The sequence below is a fragment of the Lampetra fluviatilis genome, chromosome 3 (assembly GCF_964198595.1).
Source record: "Lampetra fluviatilis chromosome 3, kcLamFluv1.1, whole genome shotgun sequence".
Classification (NCBI taxonomy): Eukaryota; Metazoa; Chordata; class Hyperoartia; order Petromyzontiformes; family Petromyzontidae; genus Lampetra; species Lampetra fluviatilis.
Genome location: NC_136277.1, coordinates 5,184,364 through 5,205,442, shown reverse-complemented (window position 1 = coordinate 5,205,442; position 21,079 = coordinate 5,184,364). Strand labels below are relative to the sequence as shown.

General features: G+C 52.9%; 1 protein-coding gene across 2 annotated transcripts in view; it reads left to right on the top strand.

The window, feature by feature from the left end:
• LOC144951843 (uncharacterized) overlaps window positions 1-21,079 on the top strand; it is a 102,441-nt gene that overhangs the window by 11,298 nt on the left and 70,064 nt on the right. For both annotated transcript variants that reach the window (XM_078882181.1, XM_078882191.1), the window contains exons 4-10: window positions 4,183-4,239; window positions 6,074-6,110; window positions 7,021-7,137; window positions 16,139-16,256; window positions 16,449-16,624; window positions 17,573-17,657; window positions 19,092-19,279. In XM_078882181.1, the coding sequence (XP_078738307.1) occupies window positions 4,183-4,239; window positions 6,074-6,110; window positions 7,021-7,137; window positions 16,139-16,256; window positions 16,449-16,624; window positions 17,573-17,657; window positions 19,092-19,279 (778 nt within the window). The remainder of the gene's footprint in view (window positions 1-4,182; window positions 4,240-6,073; window positions 6,111-7,020; window positions 7,138-16,138; window positions 16,257-16,448; window positions 16,625-17,572; window positions 17,658-19,091; window positions 19,280-21,079) is intronic.

Here is a 21,079-nt window from a genome sequence, read left to right as displayed (position 1 = left end):
AGAGGGGGGGATGAGGGGTGGGGGCGGTGGGGACGGGGGGGGGGGCGGTGGGGACGGGGGGTGGGGGCGGTGGGGACGGGGGGTGGGGGCGGTGGGGACGGGGGGTGGGGGCGGTGGGGACGGGGGGTGGGGGCGGTGGGGGGGGCTGTGCCCAGACACCAGCGATGACGACACCAGAGCAGGCGGTGCGAGGGTCTCTCCATACGCACAACGCTCACGGGAGCAGCGCTACGACCAGTGCAGGTGATGGACTCGTGGATGTCAATAATTATATACACTCATTGACTACAACTTGAGATATCATGTTTAAGGAATTAAAATAAATATTGTTATAATTGTTCATCATAACTTGCGAGTGCACATAAAGCGTACAATCGCTGCAGGATAATGTACTGTGCTGCTTTTGATGCTTGGATATTTACAAGACGCGCGTTTGTCCATGAATGGGCAGTTAGACAAGTCTATAGCTACACTCACGTCTACACAGCATCACAGCGTTCATACAAATCTGGTTACTGGGCTGTACCTGATCCCCACGTGGTTCATGTGGAAGCTGTGAACATCCCAGATGCTCCACTCTGTGAGTCACTCCATGTGACTGGGTAGAGTGACTCTGTCCAGATTCTCACAGACAGCAGATCTGTGTGTTTACTGTGTTTAGATGGGGAATTACTTTTTGTAGATGGGAGATTAATTTGGTTAGATGTTTGATTACTTTCTTTAGAAGGGGGATTAATTTGTTTCGATGATATTTGTTTAGATGGGAGAATACTTTGATTAGATGAGAAATTACTTTGTTTATAAAGGAGATTATTTGGATTATTCGGGGGATTACTTTGTTTAGATGGGGGATTACTTTGTTTAGAAGGGAGATTATTTTGATTAGATGGGAGATTACTTTCTTTAGATAGGATATTACTTGGTTTATATGAGATATTATTTTTATTCGATGGGGGATTAATTTGCTTAGATGGGAGAGTTCTTTGTTTATATGGAGGATGACTTTGTTAACATGGGAAATTACTTTGTTTAGATGAGAAATTACTTTGTTAATATGAGAGATTACTTTGTTTAGATGAGAGATTACTTTGTTTAGATGAGATTGCTTTGTTTAGTTAGGGGATTACTTTGTTTAGAGGATGGTAACACTCATTCCCCATACAGATGGAACAGATGTAAATGGATCCACTTGTACTGCCATCCCGTGGCAAGCCAGGAGGTGGTGGCCTGGCTCCCGTGGGAATTTCACAAATTTGTGCGATCCGCCAACCCTCGCCTCCACAGCGCTGGGTCACGGTGCACAGAGCCCCCAGCGCTACGTGGGGTCACTTGCGAGCAATGTTCAGCGTCGGACCTTAACGCCGGCTCGCACCACCGCTGGTTTTCAATCGCAGATCTTTAACGTCCGCCGTGAAGCAGGCCGCGTGAACGTTTGGTGACTCCCCCCGCGGTATTAACCAGGGCGGCCTCTGGGGATCAAACCCTGAACCTCCGCACGAAGCGGCGACCGCGCCGCCACTGGGCCCCATCAGCCCCCTCGCTGCGAGCGGCCGTCACTCAGCACAGCGCACGGCTGGGAGAGTCTCTGTGGGGACTCGGTGGGGTGGGGGGGGTCAGTTGGTCTGGGCGCCCCTCAAGTAACACCGGGGGAACCCAATGGTACCAAACGTCTCCTCTAGCGGAGCAGAGCTGGGCACGGCGACACAGGGGATGAGTCTACGCAGCTTCACAGCTTCTAGCAGCACAGCGAGTTTATCAGCTGTGCACGTTAAACAATAGACATTAAATAACAACCATACATTGACAATGGCAGATCAACAGTAATTAGTTTAATGAAATTCAGAATCACAACTCAACTCATCAGACGCTGCAAGGGATCCGCGTGCTGCAGGGGCTGCGTGGAAGCGCAGGAGAGAGGCGACGCTGCCCACGCACGAGGCCACCGCTAGCGGAGTCGAGGCGCGGGGTGCCCCCTCTGGGACACGACAGGGGGTGCTGAGGCTCGCACCGCGGGGACTCGCGCGCAGAGTTCGTGCGGCGGAGAGACTCGTGGGCGACCGCCCAGGAAACAAACTCTCCCCGGCGGTGCCGTCTCCCCGTAGCGCCGGCAGGAGGCAGCGGGGCGCGCGGTAGCGGTCACGCCGGTGGGCGGAGCGGTCCTCGCGCAGAGGGAAGCGCGGGAGGGAAACCCGGCCCGGATTAGGTGAGGCCGCGGCGCCAGTGGCGCACCGCTAGGGAGCGGTTCGCGACGAGCGTTGTTCGCTCTCTGGGGGGGAAGCTGCCGTGGGGTCGTGACGAGGAGGGCGCTGGACTCGCTATCCACGGGTCGCCAGTTCGATTCGATCTCCCGGCGTGGCAGCTGAAACAGCAGGGCAAACTTCTTAAACCCCCGCCTCTGTCCGCCCGGCAGTAGATTGCTCACTGCAGTGAGTTGATGAGGAGGCCGCGTGTGGTGGGGTAAAGTGTGGGTACTCCCACATCTTTCAAGATGTTTGGGCAGTGTGGAAGAGTAGACCAAATACCCTTTAGAGGGGCTCTCTATAGCTTCCTCTACAAGATGCCCTACTGCCAGCAGTGGTGTGAGCAGGCACTTGCAGGGCTGCACCTCTACTTAGTACTTGTGTACAAGACCCTCGTGTAGGTGAGTGTTGTGTACACGGGGTGTACTCGTGTGCCAACGTGCAGATGAGTGAAGCCAAATACCTGGAGAGTTGTAGAATTTTCATTCTTAAACACACAATGTGGTTCATGATATTGCACATGTCATCTCTGGCCTGCTTTTATCTCTGCTTGTTTTCTCTACAAAAGCCTTCGGCATATACAATCCTGTTTATTGTTAAACGTCCAGGTGCAATGTTGATTGGTCGGTGCCGTTTGGTCGGGTCTCTGCGTAAGCCGTACTCAAGAAAATGTATTTTAAGTACAACCATGAAGATTCCCCACCAGTAGCCTCCAATACTTTTTCCCAGTTTATATTTTCTACATCTGCAATAATTTATATTTTGTAAAATACGTTGGTGTACCTTGTTCTAAGCATCTTGGGGAAGGGTGCGTTATGATACTTAGCAAGTGCGTTACAGCTCTCCATTACAGTTCTCATGTTTATACCTAACATTCCCACACATACCTCATGTGTGTAGAGGCTGTGATTTGCAACAGAGACGTTTAACACGTAGGCTTTCATAATAGAGGTTTTTGGGTTAGATCGCATAAATATATAAATGTGTCGTTAAAACCCGCCACCACCCGACACAGCCAACTAGTAAGGGTTGTCACGTAAACAGAACGTGGCCAATTCGTCACTAGTACAGCACCACACCGGTGTGTTGGAGAGCCAATCCCCCCCCCCCACTTTGCGCAAGAGCGCAGAAGCGTGGTCACCACATCTATGCCTCTATATAAGGAACAAAACAGGTGAACTTCTCCACAAATCTGGCTGTCACCTGATGAAGCTGGTTGTAATTACTGGCGAAACGTCGTACTCAGATTGTAAATGTTGCGGCTTGGCTCTCCAACACACCGGTGGTGCTGTACTAGTGACGAATTGGCACGTGCTGTTTATGTGACAACCCTTACTAGTTGGCTGTGTCAGGTGGTGGTGGGTTTTAACGACACATTTATATATTTACGCAATCTAACCGAAAAAACCTCTTAAGGATGATATTGGTCGCAAAAGCCTACGTGTTAAACTTAGGATTTCGTGACCAATATTATTCATAATGAAGGCTTCTGAGTTAGATCGCGTAAGTAGAAATGTGTCGTAACTACTCCTTGGCTCCTCCCCCTCCTCTTACCCTATATAACAATGTCTCATCACAAGTAACTCTCGCTACAGTTATTTTGCTGTGCCTTTTACACCTGATGAGGGAGGCTTGTGTTGCCTCCGAAACGTCGTGATTTAATTTAGTTGTTTTCATTTATTTTATTTTATTAATTGTTTTACCTACGTGACTTTACCGAAAAAACCAAAGAGTATGAATCCTTGCAGTCACGAAAGCTTCAAATCTGGACTGTGTCGTAACTCTCCACCGCCTGACACAGCCAGTAAGGTTTGTCACGTAAACAACGCGCCAATTAGTTACTACTTGAGCCCACTGGTGTGTTTGAGAGTCCCTGCTCACATCACACACAGATCTCTCTGAGTGAGAGTGAGAAGATGACTCGTCCCTGCTTTGCCCCCAGACGCTGCAGCCGGGAGCCGAGCTGGATGAAGAGGTGCTGCAGGAAATCCTCCCCGAGGTAAGGCGGCTCCCAGGGCACCGCGCATGGCATTTGGGGGTGCCGCGTGGCGCGCGGCGCACGGGGGGGCGACGCGACGAGCGTGACGCCGGCCTGCAGCGCTGCGCCGCACGCGTCCACGCTGCTCCACACGCTACTCCACACGTCCACGCTGCTCCACGCATCACGCTGCGCTCCCTACACGGCAGTCGTGCGTCGTAGCACCCGGACACTCCTTGTATTGATAAACAGCCGTGGAGCTAAACATCGACAAATAATATAATAAAACATTCTTGGAGATGCATTGTGGGAGGAGAGGGCAGCGCAGAAATATTATCACGCTATAAATACTCCCGTGTCTATTCTCCTTACTTTCATGAACCCACAATGACCAGTGTGGTGAAGTATGGTCAAATTACCCCCCCAACAGCAGTGGATTGACGACACGGCCTACACACGTCCATGTGCACACTGCCGGCTACAATTCTCAGACGACGAATTTTCTTACGACAACAAAACGCGACCGCGATGCAACACGCCGAGACGTCCCAGTAACGGGCTACAGAACGTCGGCGGTAATCCATTGTGACGTCACGGCACCACACGGCAGGGGGAGGGGGGAAGGGGAAGAGGCCCCCTGCCACAGCCAAGCGGGGAGCTCGCGTTAGGGGGGAGAGGAAGATTCACATGGGGAGGGGACACGGAGAGGGAGGAATCAGCAGCTGGCTGAGGAGAAGCCAGGGAGAGGGGGGAGGGGGGGCAGCGAACCCCCTAATGAACGAGTTGACCCACACGCGGCTGGTGGGCTTAGCAGGCGGCCTTCCACCACTCCTCATCCCGCTGCCGCTTGACCACCGAGAGTCTCTGCCCCTCTCTTTCCCGTCCCGACCTCCCCACCTCCTCGTCCGCCCCGCTCATCTTGGACTCTGTAGGAAGGGAGACCACGTGACTTCGAGCTCCCATCCCCCCTCCCTTTAATCTTGTGGCTCAGGTGCTCTATGCCCGCCTGTGTCAGGGGGTGTTGTGTCAGGGGGGTGTTGTGTCAGGGGGGTGTTGTGTCAGGGGGGTGTTATACCAGGGGGGTGTTGTGCCAGGGGGTTGTTGTGTCAGGGGGTGTTGTGTCAGGGGGGTGTCGTGTCAGGGGAGTGTTGTGCCAGGGGGTTGTTGTGTCAGGGGGTGTTGTGTCAGGGGGGTGTCGTGTCAGGGGGGTGTTGTACCAGGGGGGTGTTGTGTCAGGGGGGTGTTGTGTCAGGGGGGTGTCGTGTCAGGGGGTGTTGTGCCAGGGGGGTGTTGTGTCAGGGGGGTGTTGTGTCAGGGGGGTGTTGTGTCAGGGGGGTGTCGTATCAGGGGGTGTTGTGCCAGGGGGGTGTTGTGTCAGGGGGGTGTTGTGTCAGGGGGGTGTTGTGCCAGGGGGGTGTTGTGTCACTGTTTCCATGAAAGGGGTTCTTCCACTTACCCAGTCGTCTTCCTGGCTGTAATGCTAAAGGGCTGGAGCAGGGCGTGCTGCTGTCTCGTCATCGTAGCGAGTTTCAGGCCCCACAGAGTCTCTTCGACCGACGGGGAGAGGTTGGTGCCACGTGTCATTGAACAGCACCAGAATATCGTGATGGAGATTTGCAACGTCCGGACATAGCCACAAATCATGGAGGTAGTCAGATGGTGATTTTAACGGAGCTCTTGAGGATGAATAATGCGGGAGCCCTGGCAATGAGCACGGCTCGGCACACGCAGTGGGACACGGGCAGCGACATTGACGACGATCATCACGAGAGTGACGTGAAGACGAGTGTAGCAGGCAGCGTGTGTGCATCTCTACCCCTCCACTCTGTCTCCCTGTCTCTCGCTGTGAGCGCAGCTGAGAGAGAAACTGAAGGTGGAGACTGAGAAACGAGGTGAGGAGCACTCCGTTTGGTGTCAATTACACTCAGTGTGTGTGTCACTTACACTCAGCGCATGTCACTTACACTCAGCATGTGTCACTTACACTCAGTGTGTGTGTCACTTACACTCAGCGTGTGTGTCACTTACACTAAGCGTGTGTCACTTACACTCAGTGTGTGTGTCACTTACACTCAGCGTGTGTGTCACTTACACTAAGCGTGTGTCACTTACACTCAGTGTGTGTCATTTACACTCAGCGTGTGTGTCACTTACACTCCGTGTGTGTGTCACTTACTCCGTGTGTGTCACTTACACTCAGTGTGTGTCACTTACACTCAGCGTGTGTGTCACTTACACTCAGTGTGTGTCACTTACACTCAGCGTGTGTGTCACTTACACTCAGCGTGTGTCACTTACACTCAGTGTGTCACTTACACTCAGCGTGTGTCACTTACACTCAGTGTGTGTGTCACACTCAGCGTGTCTGTCACTTACACTCAGGTAATATCACACAACTATCACAGAGCACTTAAGGTATGTCACAATCAGGCTCTGTCATGCAACTAGTAAATGTCTTACAGTGAGTGTGCCTTTGAAGTCTGTAAGAGTGAGTGCGTCACAGTGAGTATGATAGTGATCATAGTGTCACACGTTGAGTGTCTTACAGTGAGTGTGAGTGAGTGACAATGTCTCACAGAAAGTGATTGTCAGTGAGTGAGTGAGTGTAAGAGTGTCAGTGAGTGTGAGTGAGTGTGAGAGTGCCAGTGAGTGAGTGGCACTGTCCCGTCTCACCCAGACTAGACGCTCGAGTGGGGAGACATCGCCTTGAATCTCACTGTCACAGTGAGTGTCTCAGTGAGTGAGTGTGAGTGAGTGCCAGTGAGGGAGTGAGAGTGAGTGACGCTGTCCCGTCTCACCCAGACTACACGCTCGAGTGGGGAGACATCGCCGTCCACCCCACGCGTCGCTCCGTGCAGAAGTGGCCCAAAGCCGGGGACGGCCGAATCTACGTCCCCTACAAAGTGTCCGTCGCCTTCTGTGAGTGGCCTCCCCTCCTCCTCCCTCCTACTCATTCCTTGTCCATCCTGTGCCTTGTCCATCCTGTGACTGGAAGGTGACGAGATTGAGGGCAGAGTTCACATCAACAGAGTGGCCCTTGTCTAGAATGAAGCGCAGGGCCCAATGTAAATCAGGATGTAAATTTTTCAGAGCTGTGCTCTGTGTAGATTGATAATCACGTGACTGGGCATGGAGGTGGCTGTGGCAAGCTGGTGGTGAGTGGAGAGTCAGGGACAGGGTTTGTCTCTGAAGAAGAAACCCAACTCGGTATCTTAGTCTCTGTGAGTTCTCGCCTGGTTACTTGAATCCTCGTGATAATCAAGCCACATCCATAAGTGCTGACTGATTGACGCTCCATTGAAATAGCTGCAAAAAATGTGTTGTTGATTGACATGTCACTAATGGTCATCCTAAGGGAGAAAGATGAAACCAGAACTCATGATTGAGGTAGAATCTGAAGATTAGTGGAGGAATTCTCTGCGGCTCTCTTTGTAAATACATCCACATAGCCCAGGAACCAGACCGACTCTCAGATGAAGAGGACACAGAAATCTAAGTGTCTATATACACACGGCATCATCACGCATGGAGGCCTGTAACCAGGCCTCGAGTCTTTGACTTACATCGGTCGTGTCTCATGATACACGCATGGCACCGTGCGTGTAGGTGCCAGTGACGTGCAGCGTGTACCCAGCGTGTGTGACTGTGATGGGAACGCCGCATTGGGGCCAATGGAGCAGAGGAAGCGGTGCACACGACACGGAGAGCGCAGAGCAGCACTTGGGAGGCTCGCGTCGCCGGGCGGGGGACCGCGGGGCCAAGATTTCACTCACGCAGGGACTCCACTCCGGGCTTTATTTGAAGCAGTGCCACTCACTCAACACAGCTTGATTAGACATTAGAAGGGATGGATATGTAGTGGTGGTATTGACGTGCGCCGACTGTGACAGTGATGGATCACGGGGCGGCGCGGGGTACGGGGTTGGGCACGCGTTGTGGGCGTGGTGTGGACGCGCGCGCCGGGAGTGACAGATGACGAGGCGGCGCGGAGTGAGTGGTGAGGCACGATGAGATGTGGGAAAAGAGGATCGTAGCCAGCGCCCGGCGATTGGTCGAATAAGTGGGTGCTCGCAGCGACGTCCGCAGGTGGGGTATAAAGGGGGACGCGCGAGAGCACTCGGGGAGAGTTACCCAGTTGAAGACCCGAAGACGGAGCTGAAGACCTAGTGAAGCCGAGTAGCTCAGTGGCGTTAGTCGCCGAGTAGCTAAGTGGATGTTGGTCATCCGAGTAGCTCAGTGGCGTTAGTCGCCGAGTAGCTAAGTGGATGTTGGTCATCCGAGTAGCTCAGTGGGCGTTAGTCGCCAAGTAGCTAAGTGGGTGTTTGTCACCCGAGTACTAAGTGGATGTTGGTCATCCGAGTAGCTCAGTGGCGTTAGTCGCCAAGTAGCTAAGAGGATGTTGGTCATCCGAGTAGCTCAGTGGGCGTTAGTCGCCAAGTAGCTAAGTGGGTGTTTGTCACCCGAGTACTAAGTGGATGTTGGTCATCCGAGTAACTCAGTGGGCGTTAGTCGCCAAGTAGCTAAGTGGGTGTTTGTCACCCGAGTACTAAGTGGATGTTGGTCATCCGAGTAACTCAGTGGGCGTTAGTCGCCAAGTAGCGAAGTGGGTGTTTGTCACCCGAGATACAAAGTAGGTGTTAGTCACCTGTAACCAAGTTTGATAAAATAAAGAGTGTGTTACCCGTGAAGTCGTCTCCCGTGGAGTTACTACATTACAACTGGCGTCAGAAGTAAACCTGTCTTCAAGAAGTATGGACACAAGGAAGACTACCCGTACCCACGAGCGAGGTCGGGATGACGACGGCGTACCGGGGACACCGACCTCGGGAGTAGAGGACGAGGAGTTGCCGCCGATGCAGCACTTCGCGGTGATGGCCGACGCTCCGCTTGCCTCCGACACCGGCCTCCAGGACGCGCACGCCCGCTTGGCGGAGTTGCTACTCGCCGCCGCCGCTGTCTTGGCCGACATCTCCGTTCCGGCGAGCGGAAAAACGGCTGCGGGGGTCGTGGAGGAAGCGACGGTGGAGGATTCCCGCCAAAGGGCGCTTCGCGCCAAAAGCCTGGAAGTTGCCGCCGTTTTTGGGGGGCCGCCACCGATTGGCGGGAAAGACGGACGCCACGTGGCCGGACACCTCCGCGCAGCGCAGCCCACGTCATCGGCGCGCGCCGGAGCCCTCCATTTTGCGCCTGACAACCGAGCCGACATTTTACACAACTCCAGCGGAGCGCGGGAAAATCTCTCCGACGTCGACGACGATCGGGTCCTCCAGCAAAGATTGCCCGCGCTGTCGGCGTTCAAGGCGGATGGGGGCGACTGGGGAGCCTTCCAACGAAGGTTCCTCGCTCATCAGGAGATGTCGGGGTGGTCCGACACCACTGCCCTGCGTGCGTTGCCAGCGATGCTTGACGACGACGCGCTTGCAGCCTTCACATCTGCTGCAAGGTCGTCCCGCTCTACGCTCCAGGCCGCACTACACCTGATGGCGAAGGTGTTCGGGCCGCCCTCCACGTGCCGCCACCAGTTCTACGGTCGGCGGAAGGTGGCTGGGGAAACGACGCTAGCCTACCGCACGGCACTGCTCGCCTTGGCGGACGCGGCTTTTCCCCGCATGGATAAGGAGGGGAAGGACGCCATGGTGACGGAGCAGCTGCTGGTGTTGGCCCACGAGTTGGGGGTCCCCATCAACGTGGCAGACGAGATGGAGATCTGCTCCCTGGCGATCGCCACGAGCATTCACGCGTACGAGGTCCTCAAACGCAAGCCGGGGGTCGTCTGCAAATGGCCGGGGAATGCGGCACTGGCCGCCACGATCGCCGAACCTCAGCCAGCTGCGGTGCAGGAGCGGGCCTTCGCTGCACCGTGTCCGGGGGAGTGGAGAACGGGAGGTCGTTCGCCCACACGTTCGCCCCGCAAGCTGGAGCAACCGAAACCTACGACGTCCGTCGTCTGCTACAACTGCGGCCTTCGGGGTCACGTCGCAGCCGGGTGCCAGGCCCCGCGTCCGCGCACCGCAGGACCACGTCGGGACGACGACCAGGGCCACAAGTCATCCCAACAAAACCCGGCAAGTCGCGGCACCTCACACGTTCGGTCCACAAACACGGCACATTCGGGTCGCCGCTTCGCGGTGGGGGGTTCGCGGCTGGGTGCCGGGGGTTCAATTCGGCGGGGGGGGTCCGTACGCGGCCCGCAAGCAGTCGAGTGGTCCGAATTGGCCCACAGGATCGTGGCTGCGTCAGCCGGGTCGTCCGTGGTAACGGGGTTCATTGACGGGGTTGAGGTCCGGGTGCTTGTTGACACGGGTGCGTCGGCCACCATCATCTCGGACCTTATTTATAACATCCTTCCCGTCCAAAGTAGACCCCTTCTGCCGGTAGACGTGCCATTTTATGCGGCGAATGGGGGATCCCTGGGGATCATCGGCCAGATTCGGGCGACTATTTGCATTGGGGACATTAAATTAGCGGGCCCTATTTTTGTATCATCATCGCTGGCCGTTCCCTGTTTGCTAGGTACGGACTTTTTGTCAAAAATGCCCATCAAAATTCTTATTGATCAGGCCTGCATAGAGCTTCCGTCAGGTCGGCGGGTTGCCTTCTTGTCGAGCCCTATCAAAGTGCGCACGGTTTGTGCGACGGTGCAGGCGCTGGCGACTCACACTGTACGGGTACCCCCGGGATCGCAAATGTTAGTACCCCTTCGGTTCAGGAAGCCACTCGAGGTGGGTGCGGAGGCACAGGGGGTGCTGTTGGGGCCGTCAAACAGAGCCAGTAAGGGCCTCGACTTAGCGGTTGCTCAAACCATGGTGAGAGGGGACAGTGAGCCGTTCGTAATGGTCCTGAATACGGGGTCGCGGCCGGCCGTAATTGCGCAGGGAACGGTGCTGGCTCACGCCGCGCCGCTGCCCGTTGAGGAACGGCTCGTGGCTCAAGCAGATTTTACTGTCGAGTCGCATCCTCAAAGTGATGAGGGGACTGAGTGGTTGGACTCGCTGTGTGCGGGTTCTGCTAACTTGTCCGGGGTGCAATTGGGAGCATTGAGGGGTTTGCTCATCGAGTTTGCTGACGTGTTCAGCAAACATAAGTACGATATCGGCTGCACTGACCTGTTGCGCCACCACATAGCTACAGGGGACGCGGCCCCTATTCGTCAGAATCCTTTCCGGCTCAGCCCGGCCGAGAAGGAACATGTGCAATCGGCGGTTAATGATATGTTGGCGGCCGATATCATTTCGCCCTCTTCTAGTCCGTGGGGTGCTCCTATTGTCCTAGTAAAGAAACAGGACGGGTCCTTGCGGTTTTGTGTCGATTTCCGCCGCTTAAACAAAATCTCGATGGCGGATGCGTATCCGCTCCCCAGGATGGATGAGTCGCTGGATGCCTTGGCGGGAGCGCAGTTTTTTTCCACACTCGATCTGCTTTCTGGATTTTGGCAATTGCCACTCGATAACGAGTCTAAACCTAAAACTGCTTTCCGCACACCTGGGGGCCTTTTTGAATTCAACCGTTTGCCCATGGGCTTACATTCCGCCCCCGCCACGTTCCAGAGACTCATGGAATTGGTTTTGTCAGGCCTCCAATGGGATACCTGTTTGATTTATCTTGACGATATTATCGTCTTTAGTCGGACTTTCGAGGAGCACCTCCAGCGACTGAGAGCGGTGTTCCTCAGGATGCGTTCCGCTAAGCTAAAATTTAAACCGGCTAAATGTTTTCTGCTTCGGGAATCTGTCAGGTATTTGGGCCATATCGTGAGTCGTTCAGGGATCTCGACGGACCCTGCTAAGACGCATTGCGTCAGCTCATGGCCAACGCCAACCTCGGTCACGGAGGTTCGTAGTTTCATTGGTTTTGCCTCCTATTACCGTCGTTTTGTCAAGCAATTTGCCACCATAGCCAAGCCCCTGCACGCTTTGACGGCTAAGGGTGTGAGGTTTCACTGGGGGGCAGAGGAGGAGGATGCGTTCTGCTCCCTCCGTGACGCTTTGGTGCAGGCTCCCCCCTTGTGTTACCCCGATTTCACACAACCGTTTTTGCTTGACACGGACGCCAGCAATACGGGTATCGGGGGGGTGCTCTCACAGTTGGTCGGGGGGGTTGAACGGGTGGTCGCCTACGGTAGTAGGGTTCTTTCCCCCGCAGAACAACGCTATTGCGTAACTCGTCGTGAATTGTTAGCCATTGTGTTTTTTACACAGCAATTCAGGCCGTATCTTTACGGCCGTCATTTTACGGTCCGGACGGACCATGCGGCTCTACAATACGCTATGCGCGTGGCGCAGCCATCGGGCCAATTGTCCCGATGGTTGGAGGTCCTTCAAGACTACCAATTCACGACGATTTACCGAAAAGGGTTGCGGCACTCAAACGCGGACGCCTTGTCGCGGTTGCCGCCGTGCACGGACTGCACATGTTTGTTGGGATCAGCGCGGTGCAAACCCCCGGTCGCCGGCGCCCCGGGAGTTGCGCTCGCCGCCACTAACACCCCGGGAGAGGACGCCCCCACGGGGAGGGATTCGCTGTTGTCGTTGCCCCTCATTGAGTGGGGCCGCCTCCAGATGTCCGACAGCTCCCTACTTACGCTGCGTCGGAAAGTTGGCGCTCCCGAACAAGGGGAGGCGCGGGTCGGTTCCTGGGTGTGCAGACAGGGCCTGTTGATGAGGTGGGACAACATGTCCCGGTGTCACGTGCTCGTGGTGCCTGTTGCTATGCGGGGTAGGATTGTTCTGGCAGCTCATGAACGGCTCATGCATCTGGGTTTTCACAAAACGCTCGCCCTAATCCAGCGAGACTATTATTGGCCGGGGATGGGTAACGACGTGGCGAATGTTCTTGAGGGATGCGTAGAGTGCGCCAAAAGGAAACCGCCACCATTGGCGGCTAATCCACCGCTGCAATCCATTCAGGTTTCGCGTATAAACGAATTGGTAGCGTTGGACATCTTGGGGCCCTTTCCGGTTACACCAAGGGGAAATAGGTTCCTGCTGGTTGGCGTGGAATACTTCACCCGATGGCCTATGGCATGGCCGCTCGCCAACCAGTCGGCTGCGGCGGTGGCGGACGCCTTTGTCCAGGGTTATGTGTTGGACAAGGGCGCCCCCGAACGCTTGCTGACGGATCAAGGGAAGAATTTTTCGAGCGTTTTGTTGCGCGAGGTGTGCGACCTGTTGGGTACAAAGAAAGTGCGTACTTCCCCCTACCACCCGCAGACTGACGGGATGATTGAGCGTCTGAACAGAACGATTACGTCTATGTTGTGCCAACAGGTCTGCGACGATCAGGTTGATTGGGACTTACAGGTGCCGGGGGTACTCGCGGCCTATCGAATGGCCCCTCATGCGGCGACAGGGTTTTCCCCATTTTTTCTTATGTATGGGCGGGAGGCCGATCCGGCCATGGACGTCCAACTGGGGATTTCCCAGCCACGTGCAAAATCTAAATTGGCAGACCACATCAAATTTAATATCGCCAAATTGACTGAAGCGCGGGAGGGGGCAAGGTTGAATTCGCGGTCGCGGCAAATTGCAAACGAGAAATTGCATGAGCGGAGGGTGCATACGCATGATTGGAAACCAGGCGATAAGGCCTGGCTGCATTGTCCACATGCACCGTTGGCTACGTCCCCCAAGTTGTTGAGACCTTGGAGGGGACCGGTGGAAATTGTGCGGGTTGCACGGCCCCAGAGTATACAGATTAAATGGGGGAAACGCCGTTGGTATGTGCACCCCTCCCGACTGAAGCCCTATGCGGCACCGTGTGACCCCGTTCTGTGCCGTGACGACCGGGCGTGTGATGTGACCGTCGACTCGGGGAGGGAGGTGTCGCAGGCTGATCCTCACGTGTCTCCACCTGACCCACCCCCAGGTGCCTCGGGCTTGACGGCTGCTGACCATCGAGAGCCTGAACCCCGGGGCACGCACGAGTCCTCGATGCCTGGCCGATGTCTTCCTGAACCGCCGGCACCACCGGACGTTCAACCGCGTCTGGTGCCGTACGACGGACCGGCAAGGCGGACTCGGGCTAGGTCTCAACAATTTTCATGAGGACGGGTTTTTTTTTGTGCTCTACACCGAGCTCGCCCGGTGTTCCCCTCTGCCGGGATAATGTCCCGTTGTAGGGACGCTCGGAAGAAAAGGGGACACTGCACGAGTCGAAAGAAAAAAAAAAAAATTTCCATTTATTTTTTTTGTATACACATTGCTATTGTCACTCGCCGGTTTGTATATATTGTTCTGTTGTCGCGGTGGCATTGGTTGAGGGTTGCGGATGGTGGTGTTCGCGTCGTGTTGTGTTGTTAGCTTAGTTGTTGTTCTTGTTGTTGTGTTGTGTTACGGGGCACACAGGGAGGGTTTGTAATTTTTGTAGCAGCCGGGGCGGCTGCGAGCTATGTGGTAGGGGGTGATGTAGTGGTGGTATTGACGTGCGCCGACTGTGACAGTGATGGATCACGGGGCGGCGCGGGGTGCGGGGTTGGGCACGCGTTGTGGGCGTGGTGTGGACGCGCGCGCCGGGAGTGACAGATGACGAGGCGGCGCGGAGTGAGTGGTGAGGCACGATGAGATGTGGGAAAAGAGGATCGTAGCCAGCGCCCGGCGATTGGTCGAATAAGTGGGTGCTCGCAGCGACGTCCGCAGGTGGGGTATAAAGGGGGACGCGCGAGAGCACTCGGGGAGAGTTACCCAGTTGAAGACCCGAAGACGGAGCTGAAGACCTAGTGAAGCCGAGTAGCTCAGTGGCGTTAGTCGCCGAGTAGCTAAGTGGATGTTGGTCATCCGAGTAGCTCAGTGGCGTTAGTCGCCGAGTAGCTAAGTGGATGTTGGTCATCCGAGTAGCTCAGTGGGCGTTAGTCGCCAAGTAGCTAAGTGGGTGTTTGTCACCCGAGTACTAAGTGGATGTTGGTCATCCGAGTAGCTCAGTGGCGTTAGTCGCCAAGTAGCTAAGAGGATGTTGGTCATCCGAGTAGCTCAGTGGGCGTTAGTCGCCAAGTAGCTAAGTGGGTGTTTGTCACCCGAGTACTAAGTGGATGTTGGTCATCCGAGTAACTCAGTGGGCGTTAGTCGCCAAGTAGCTAAGTGGGTGTTTGTCACCCGAGTACTAAGTGGATGTTGGTCATCCGAGTAACTCAGTGGGCGTTAGTCGCCAAGTAGCGAAGTGGGTGTTTGTCACCCGAGATACAAAGTAGGTGTTAGTCACCTGTAACCAAGTTTGATAAAATAAAGAGTGTGTTACCCGTGAAGTCGTCTCCCGTGGAGTTACTACATTACAGATACCATTTAGAATGGACAGATAATGATGTTTGTTGTTTATCTGCTGTCAAATACATGTTGTGGGGACCCAGAAAATGAGTGTTAATTCAATAAGCCACACTTGACGGATGCTATCCAGTCAGAGGCAGCGGTAACCATGACACTACTCTAGAACAACGAGTAGATCACAGCACCAGCAGTGTCCATGAAAGATAAGCAGCTCTCGCAGAACAGCAAGTTACTCTGTCGACTCAAATAAAGCGGCGCCGTGGTTTGAATGAGCGACGCCTCCTGCTGCCGAGTGGAAGTGCAGGGAGAGGCGGTGGTGGCGTTCCCCGGGCCCTCCCCAGGGAGCCCAGCGCTGCCGCCACTCACGCTCCACCCCACGCCGTGCCACCCACTGTGCCCCCCGCTCCACCCTACACCGTGCCACCCACTGTGCCCCTCACTCCACCCCACGCCATGCCCCACGCTCCACCCCACGCCGTGCCACCCACTGTGCCCCCCGCTCCACCCTACACCGTGCCACCCACCGTGCCCCACGCTCCACCCCACGCCATGCCCCACGCTCCACCCCACGCCGTGCCCCACGCCGTTGGCTGCGCTTGGCGTTCGGCGTGGACTCTTCCCGCTCACGCCGGCCCCGCCGCTCACGCCCGGCGTGTGACCTGCAGATGATGGTGACGTCAAGAAGATCGAGGAGGCGGCGCTGGAGTTTGAGAAGAAAACGTGCGTCCGGTTCATCCCTCGCTCTGAAGAGGCCGACTACATATACATCCACGCACGGGAGGGGTGAGACACGGAGACACGGACACGACAGAGACATGGACACAACAAAGACATGTACACTACAGAGACACGGACACTACATTTTTTGTGATGAGTGGTGAGTGAATGGGGCTCAGTGCTCAGGCTGGGGTTGTCTCTGCATGATGAGTGGTGAGTGAATGGGGCTCAGTGCTCAGGCTGGGGTTGTCTCTGCAGGAATTGGTCGTTCCTGGGCCGTCAGGGTGGGGACCAGGCGCTGTCCCTGGAGCCCGGCAAGGTGACCAAGGGCGTCGTGCTGCACGAGTTGATGCACGCGCTCGGCTTCCACCACGAGCACTGCCGCAGCGACCGCGACGACCACGTCTTGGTGCTGAGCCACAACCTTAGACCAGGCAAGACATTCAGTGGATTGAGCAGAACTCTTCTTCACGATGTGCAATGTTCTAAAATGATCTGAGGGTTGTGCTTCTCCATCCATGTCGAGGTACTGTTTGTATGAGTGGTGATGTGAAGAAGTCTCTTCATTGTTTCAGTCTAACCCATCTGATATCAGTGCTAGCTCATGTGTGATACATGATACAGCACAAGAATCTTTACATATTTTAAAAATGGAAAAGAAACTTGGTTTATTTAAAAAAATGCATTTCTAAAATATGCTTATGGTATACACATTTCCATGAGAATACCATTAAAATCACGTATTCGCAGATCAGGCAATAATCACATTTTTGTTGAAGCAATGTTAATATATGCTCACCTGAGAAGAGGTTGAATAGTAGCGACTTGATACCAGAACTATATCTATAATTTCAGACTCGTGATGAGTATAATGCTACGTCTACAATGGTATCTTGCCCTCCGAACTTGCACCTTTTGATCATTAAGTACTGAATGTGTACTTTGCCACATGACATGATTCTAATTACACAATTTGGATAAGATTGGGGATAAATTATTTGTTAAAAGTGTCAGTCTGACAGCACAGATTTCTTTCACTTCTGTGTTGAGCTGTCGGACACGTTATTGATCCTGTCTTTAAAGTCACACTTTAACCTGTTTGCATCCTCACATCTACACATCATAGGGTGCCTAACATGCAGATCCCTAAGTCTTGCTGCTATCTGCAGACAGCCTCTTAAAAGATGGAATGATTGTGTACATCGATTTAATATGAACACATCATTGTGATCACAATATCATGGCTTTGCCATTTTAGTGTAATTGAATGGAGTTTTTACTAACACTGAGATATCTCTTCACTGGCCGAACTTAAGATTACTTTCTTGGATACTCTCCTAGGGGTGTGCTGTAAGCTAATGTGTGATGTGTTTATGTTTCAGAATGGGTGGATGACATGCGGACAACATCAAATGAGCATAATCTCAGGACCCCCTATGACTACAGCTCTGTCACTCACTACAGCATGTAAGTGTGTGTCTGCTCACTTCACCTCTAAACTAAACGATTTTTATTTTACCAGGTGAGGCCCACTACGCTATATAGCTCTTCTTCAGAAACGACCTGGCCACAAATGATAGCTCAAAGATGTGGCTTATGTGGAAATTTATAGCAGCCAAATACTCTAATAGCCTGTTTAGAAATTTGGAGGGAAAAAACGGAGGACCCGGAGGACAATCCACACAACCACGGGGAGAACATACATACTCCAAATATACAGCCATCAGGGTCAGGATCCAATTCGCTCGCCTGTGTACCAGGCGAAGGAGTTAACATCTCGCCATGGTGGCAACCCTTTAAAGAGCAACGCACAGCAAATTGTATTAAAAGTAATGCACGTGAATCTTGATTTTGGTTCGCAAATGCCATTTCGCAAGCACAACGAATGCCATCACACACATCACCCAGTGGCGTACCATGCCCTCCAGAGGGATGCTATCAGTCAAGCGGTAGAAGGAGAGGAATGTGTGATCTTCATGCCATTCATCATGAGAGCAGCAAGCGCCACGTAGGCTCAGCTTCAGCTGAAAGCTCCTTCACACGGCCAGGGTGCCTCGTGGAGTGTTCTCGCAGCGTGTGGTACGCTTTTGTTGTCCACGTTGAAAGTACATCGAGCCATTACGAATTTGGTTCAGTAGTAACGACTTCACACTGAATGCATCTATTTTTATTCTGGACATTTTCACTAACATTGAATTAAAGTCCAGAATTACAAGAATTTCAATACCATGATTCCAGATATACGTTACATAATACATGACCGATGGATTGTGAGTAGTTTAATCAGAGTGAATGGAAACACTGTCCTATGATGCGTTTCTTAGGAGTGGCTTTTTATGAATGGACTCCGAGTATATGGTGACAATATCCAGTTGTGGAGGTGGGAACCAAAGTAGGAAATGGTTTCAAAAGCAAAATACCTTCTCAGGCTCTGAATACTTACAATATCAATATCCTCCAGAGTAATAAATGCTATCTGTAGAGGCATGAAGGAAGAACTTTACGGAACGGCTCTTGTGTGCAGTTGACTACAAAGTAACTACCGCATGACACAAAACTGAGGATGGTAACTCATGGAAATTAGTTTCATCCAAATGGAATATTTACTCAACATTGAGTTAAATAGATTATCACTCATTGGTTGATGTGGTGGTACATATTGCCATACAGTAATACCCAATGAATCCATAATTATATGACTGGAACATTGTTCACGTGCTATTAAGCTGTGCATGGTGGGATATGGTAAAATATCAATGATAATCTTGTGTAGGGAATTCAAGGTGTACAAAGGTGAAGCGGCTTGAGTGACTTGTAGCCATACAGGATGGGGCACCCATACGGAACGTATCTCGCTCGTTAAGCGAGACACTCTTGTACTACAATGCATCTATGCCCCAGGACTGCCGGCTCTAGAGACGAGCACAGCCCGACCATGGTGCCCAGGGACAAGAGCACCATGCGTCGCTTTGGAGGCGGCCACACCCTGAGTGAGGGCGACGTGGAGAAGATCGAGAAGATGTTCGATGGTGAACCAGCAGCACTGAGTCCAAGCAACGCAGCTCCAGCACAGACACGCCCAGAGACAGGTGATTACAGGTCCATTCCTCGTATTCTGTGGTCGGTGTTTGCCCTTTCCCTTTCCGAGACGTCTGCAAGTAGTGGGGTGAGTCCCGTTCACCGCTTAATCTCGGCACGTGCAAGCGGTTAGCGTTTATTTTATTTGGAGAGGCATAGGGCCGCTGTTTTTAAAAACATTTTACTCACCGCAGAGAACTGTAGCGACACGACCGCACTCTATGATAGCTGGCGCCAAACTGTGCCACATGCCCTCCCGTGCATGTACGTCATCAGATAAACGTATGACGTACATGTACATTATCGGAATGGGAACGCCTTAATATTGTTTTAACGATCATTGACGATGCACTAATAGCCTGCAGAATTTGTGGTGCCAGCATGTTGGTTAAAAATGTTATATATAAAAAAAATAGTGAACATTAACATGGCAACTACCCTGCTCCTAAGTTGGGGTGGAGCGGTGACGTAGCAGTTACAGCACTGTGCCGTCAAGCTGGCAACCTAAGTTCAATTCGCAGCCACAACTAACATCAGTGGTGAGTGATATCTGCAGCGGTAATTCGGCCCTCATCTTCATCAGCCGACACTGGCCAGTATGGTGGTTATGCAATAGCTTTGTCTGTCTGTCCAACTGCTGTCCCTCTCTGGTAATTGCAGTCTCCGTGGAGTAAGTCTGACGGTAGCAAATTTATAGAGACAAAAGTTTGGTGAAGAGGTAATGTGAGTCTAATGCGAGTCTTAAGTTGAGCAAGACGTTCAAGTAGTTTAGAGATGGTGGAGAGGTTAGCAATCGGCCGGTAACTGGCAGGGTTGTCAGTATCCAGTCCGCCATGTGACGTGATCTTATGTGACTCAGATGGCGGCACTATTACCATTGCCCATGATCAATCCACTGCCGGATGAACGGCTCCCTAAGCCGCAGCCACCCCTACAATAACGTGATGTAAAAATCCACCCATCACATGAACACAAACTAATTTCATCGCTCCATCTCCCTGGTATATGGATTCTCAGGTACATTCCCTACGTTAGCTGGCACTCAGGAGTTCTGTTCAACCATCAGTCATCATGCCTTTAGCCATGACGTGTCCTGTCCAAGCCAATTTATTTACTTTTTTTTACATTGTGAGCAATGTCACTCACCAGTATATGTTCTAGAATAAATGTGGTCCCTTTTCTGCCCCTCAGTGTAATCCCAAACATGCCCCCGTCTCTACACTTTTTTGCACACTTAATTTGTTGTTCTACTTTCTTTAATTAATGTCTGTGTTTATGATCCGAGTATCATTGCAGGTAATATGAATATGCATTACTCTTTGGTTCTTTCGGTAAAGTCATGTAGGTATGAAATAAAATAAATCACGACGTTTTTGGCACAACACAAGCATCCGTCATCAGGTGGGAAAGCATGGTCTGCTGCTGAGGCAGACTGTTTTAAAAGGTTTGAAATGGGTGTAGCCCAAGGGTCATAAAGAAGTGGCCGGGGCTAGTGATTTTAATGTGAGAAATTAGCATGTAACTGTAAGATAGGAGGAGAGTGGCCTCCTGGACGAGGGAGTGCAACCCAATGGGTGCAATCCGAAGGGCCTCTGAGTATGAGAGTGCAATCCAAAGGACATGTGAGCATGAGAGTGCAATCCAAAGGCATGAGAGTGCAATGCAAAGGACATGTGAGCATGAGAGATCTAAGAGAGAGGCATAGAGAGAGAGACACAGAGAGTCGGAAATAACAGCTGACATAGGCAGGTAGGATGGAAACATCACAGTCAATTAGGACTTTACCTGGTTAATAATGTCCTTCCAATGAT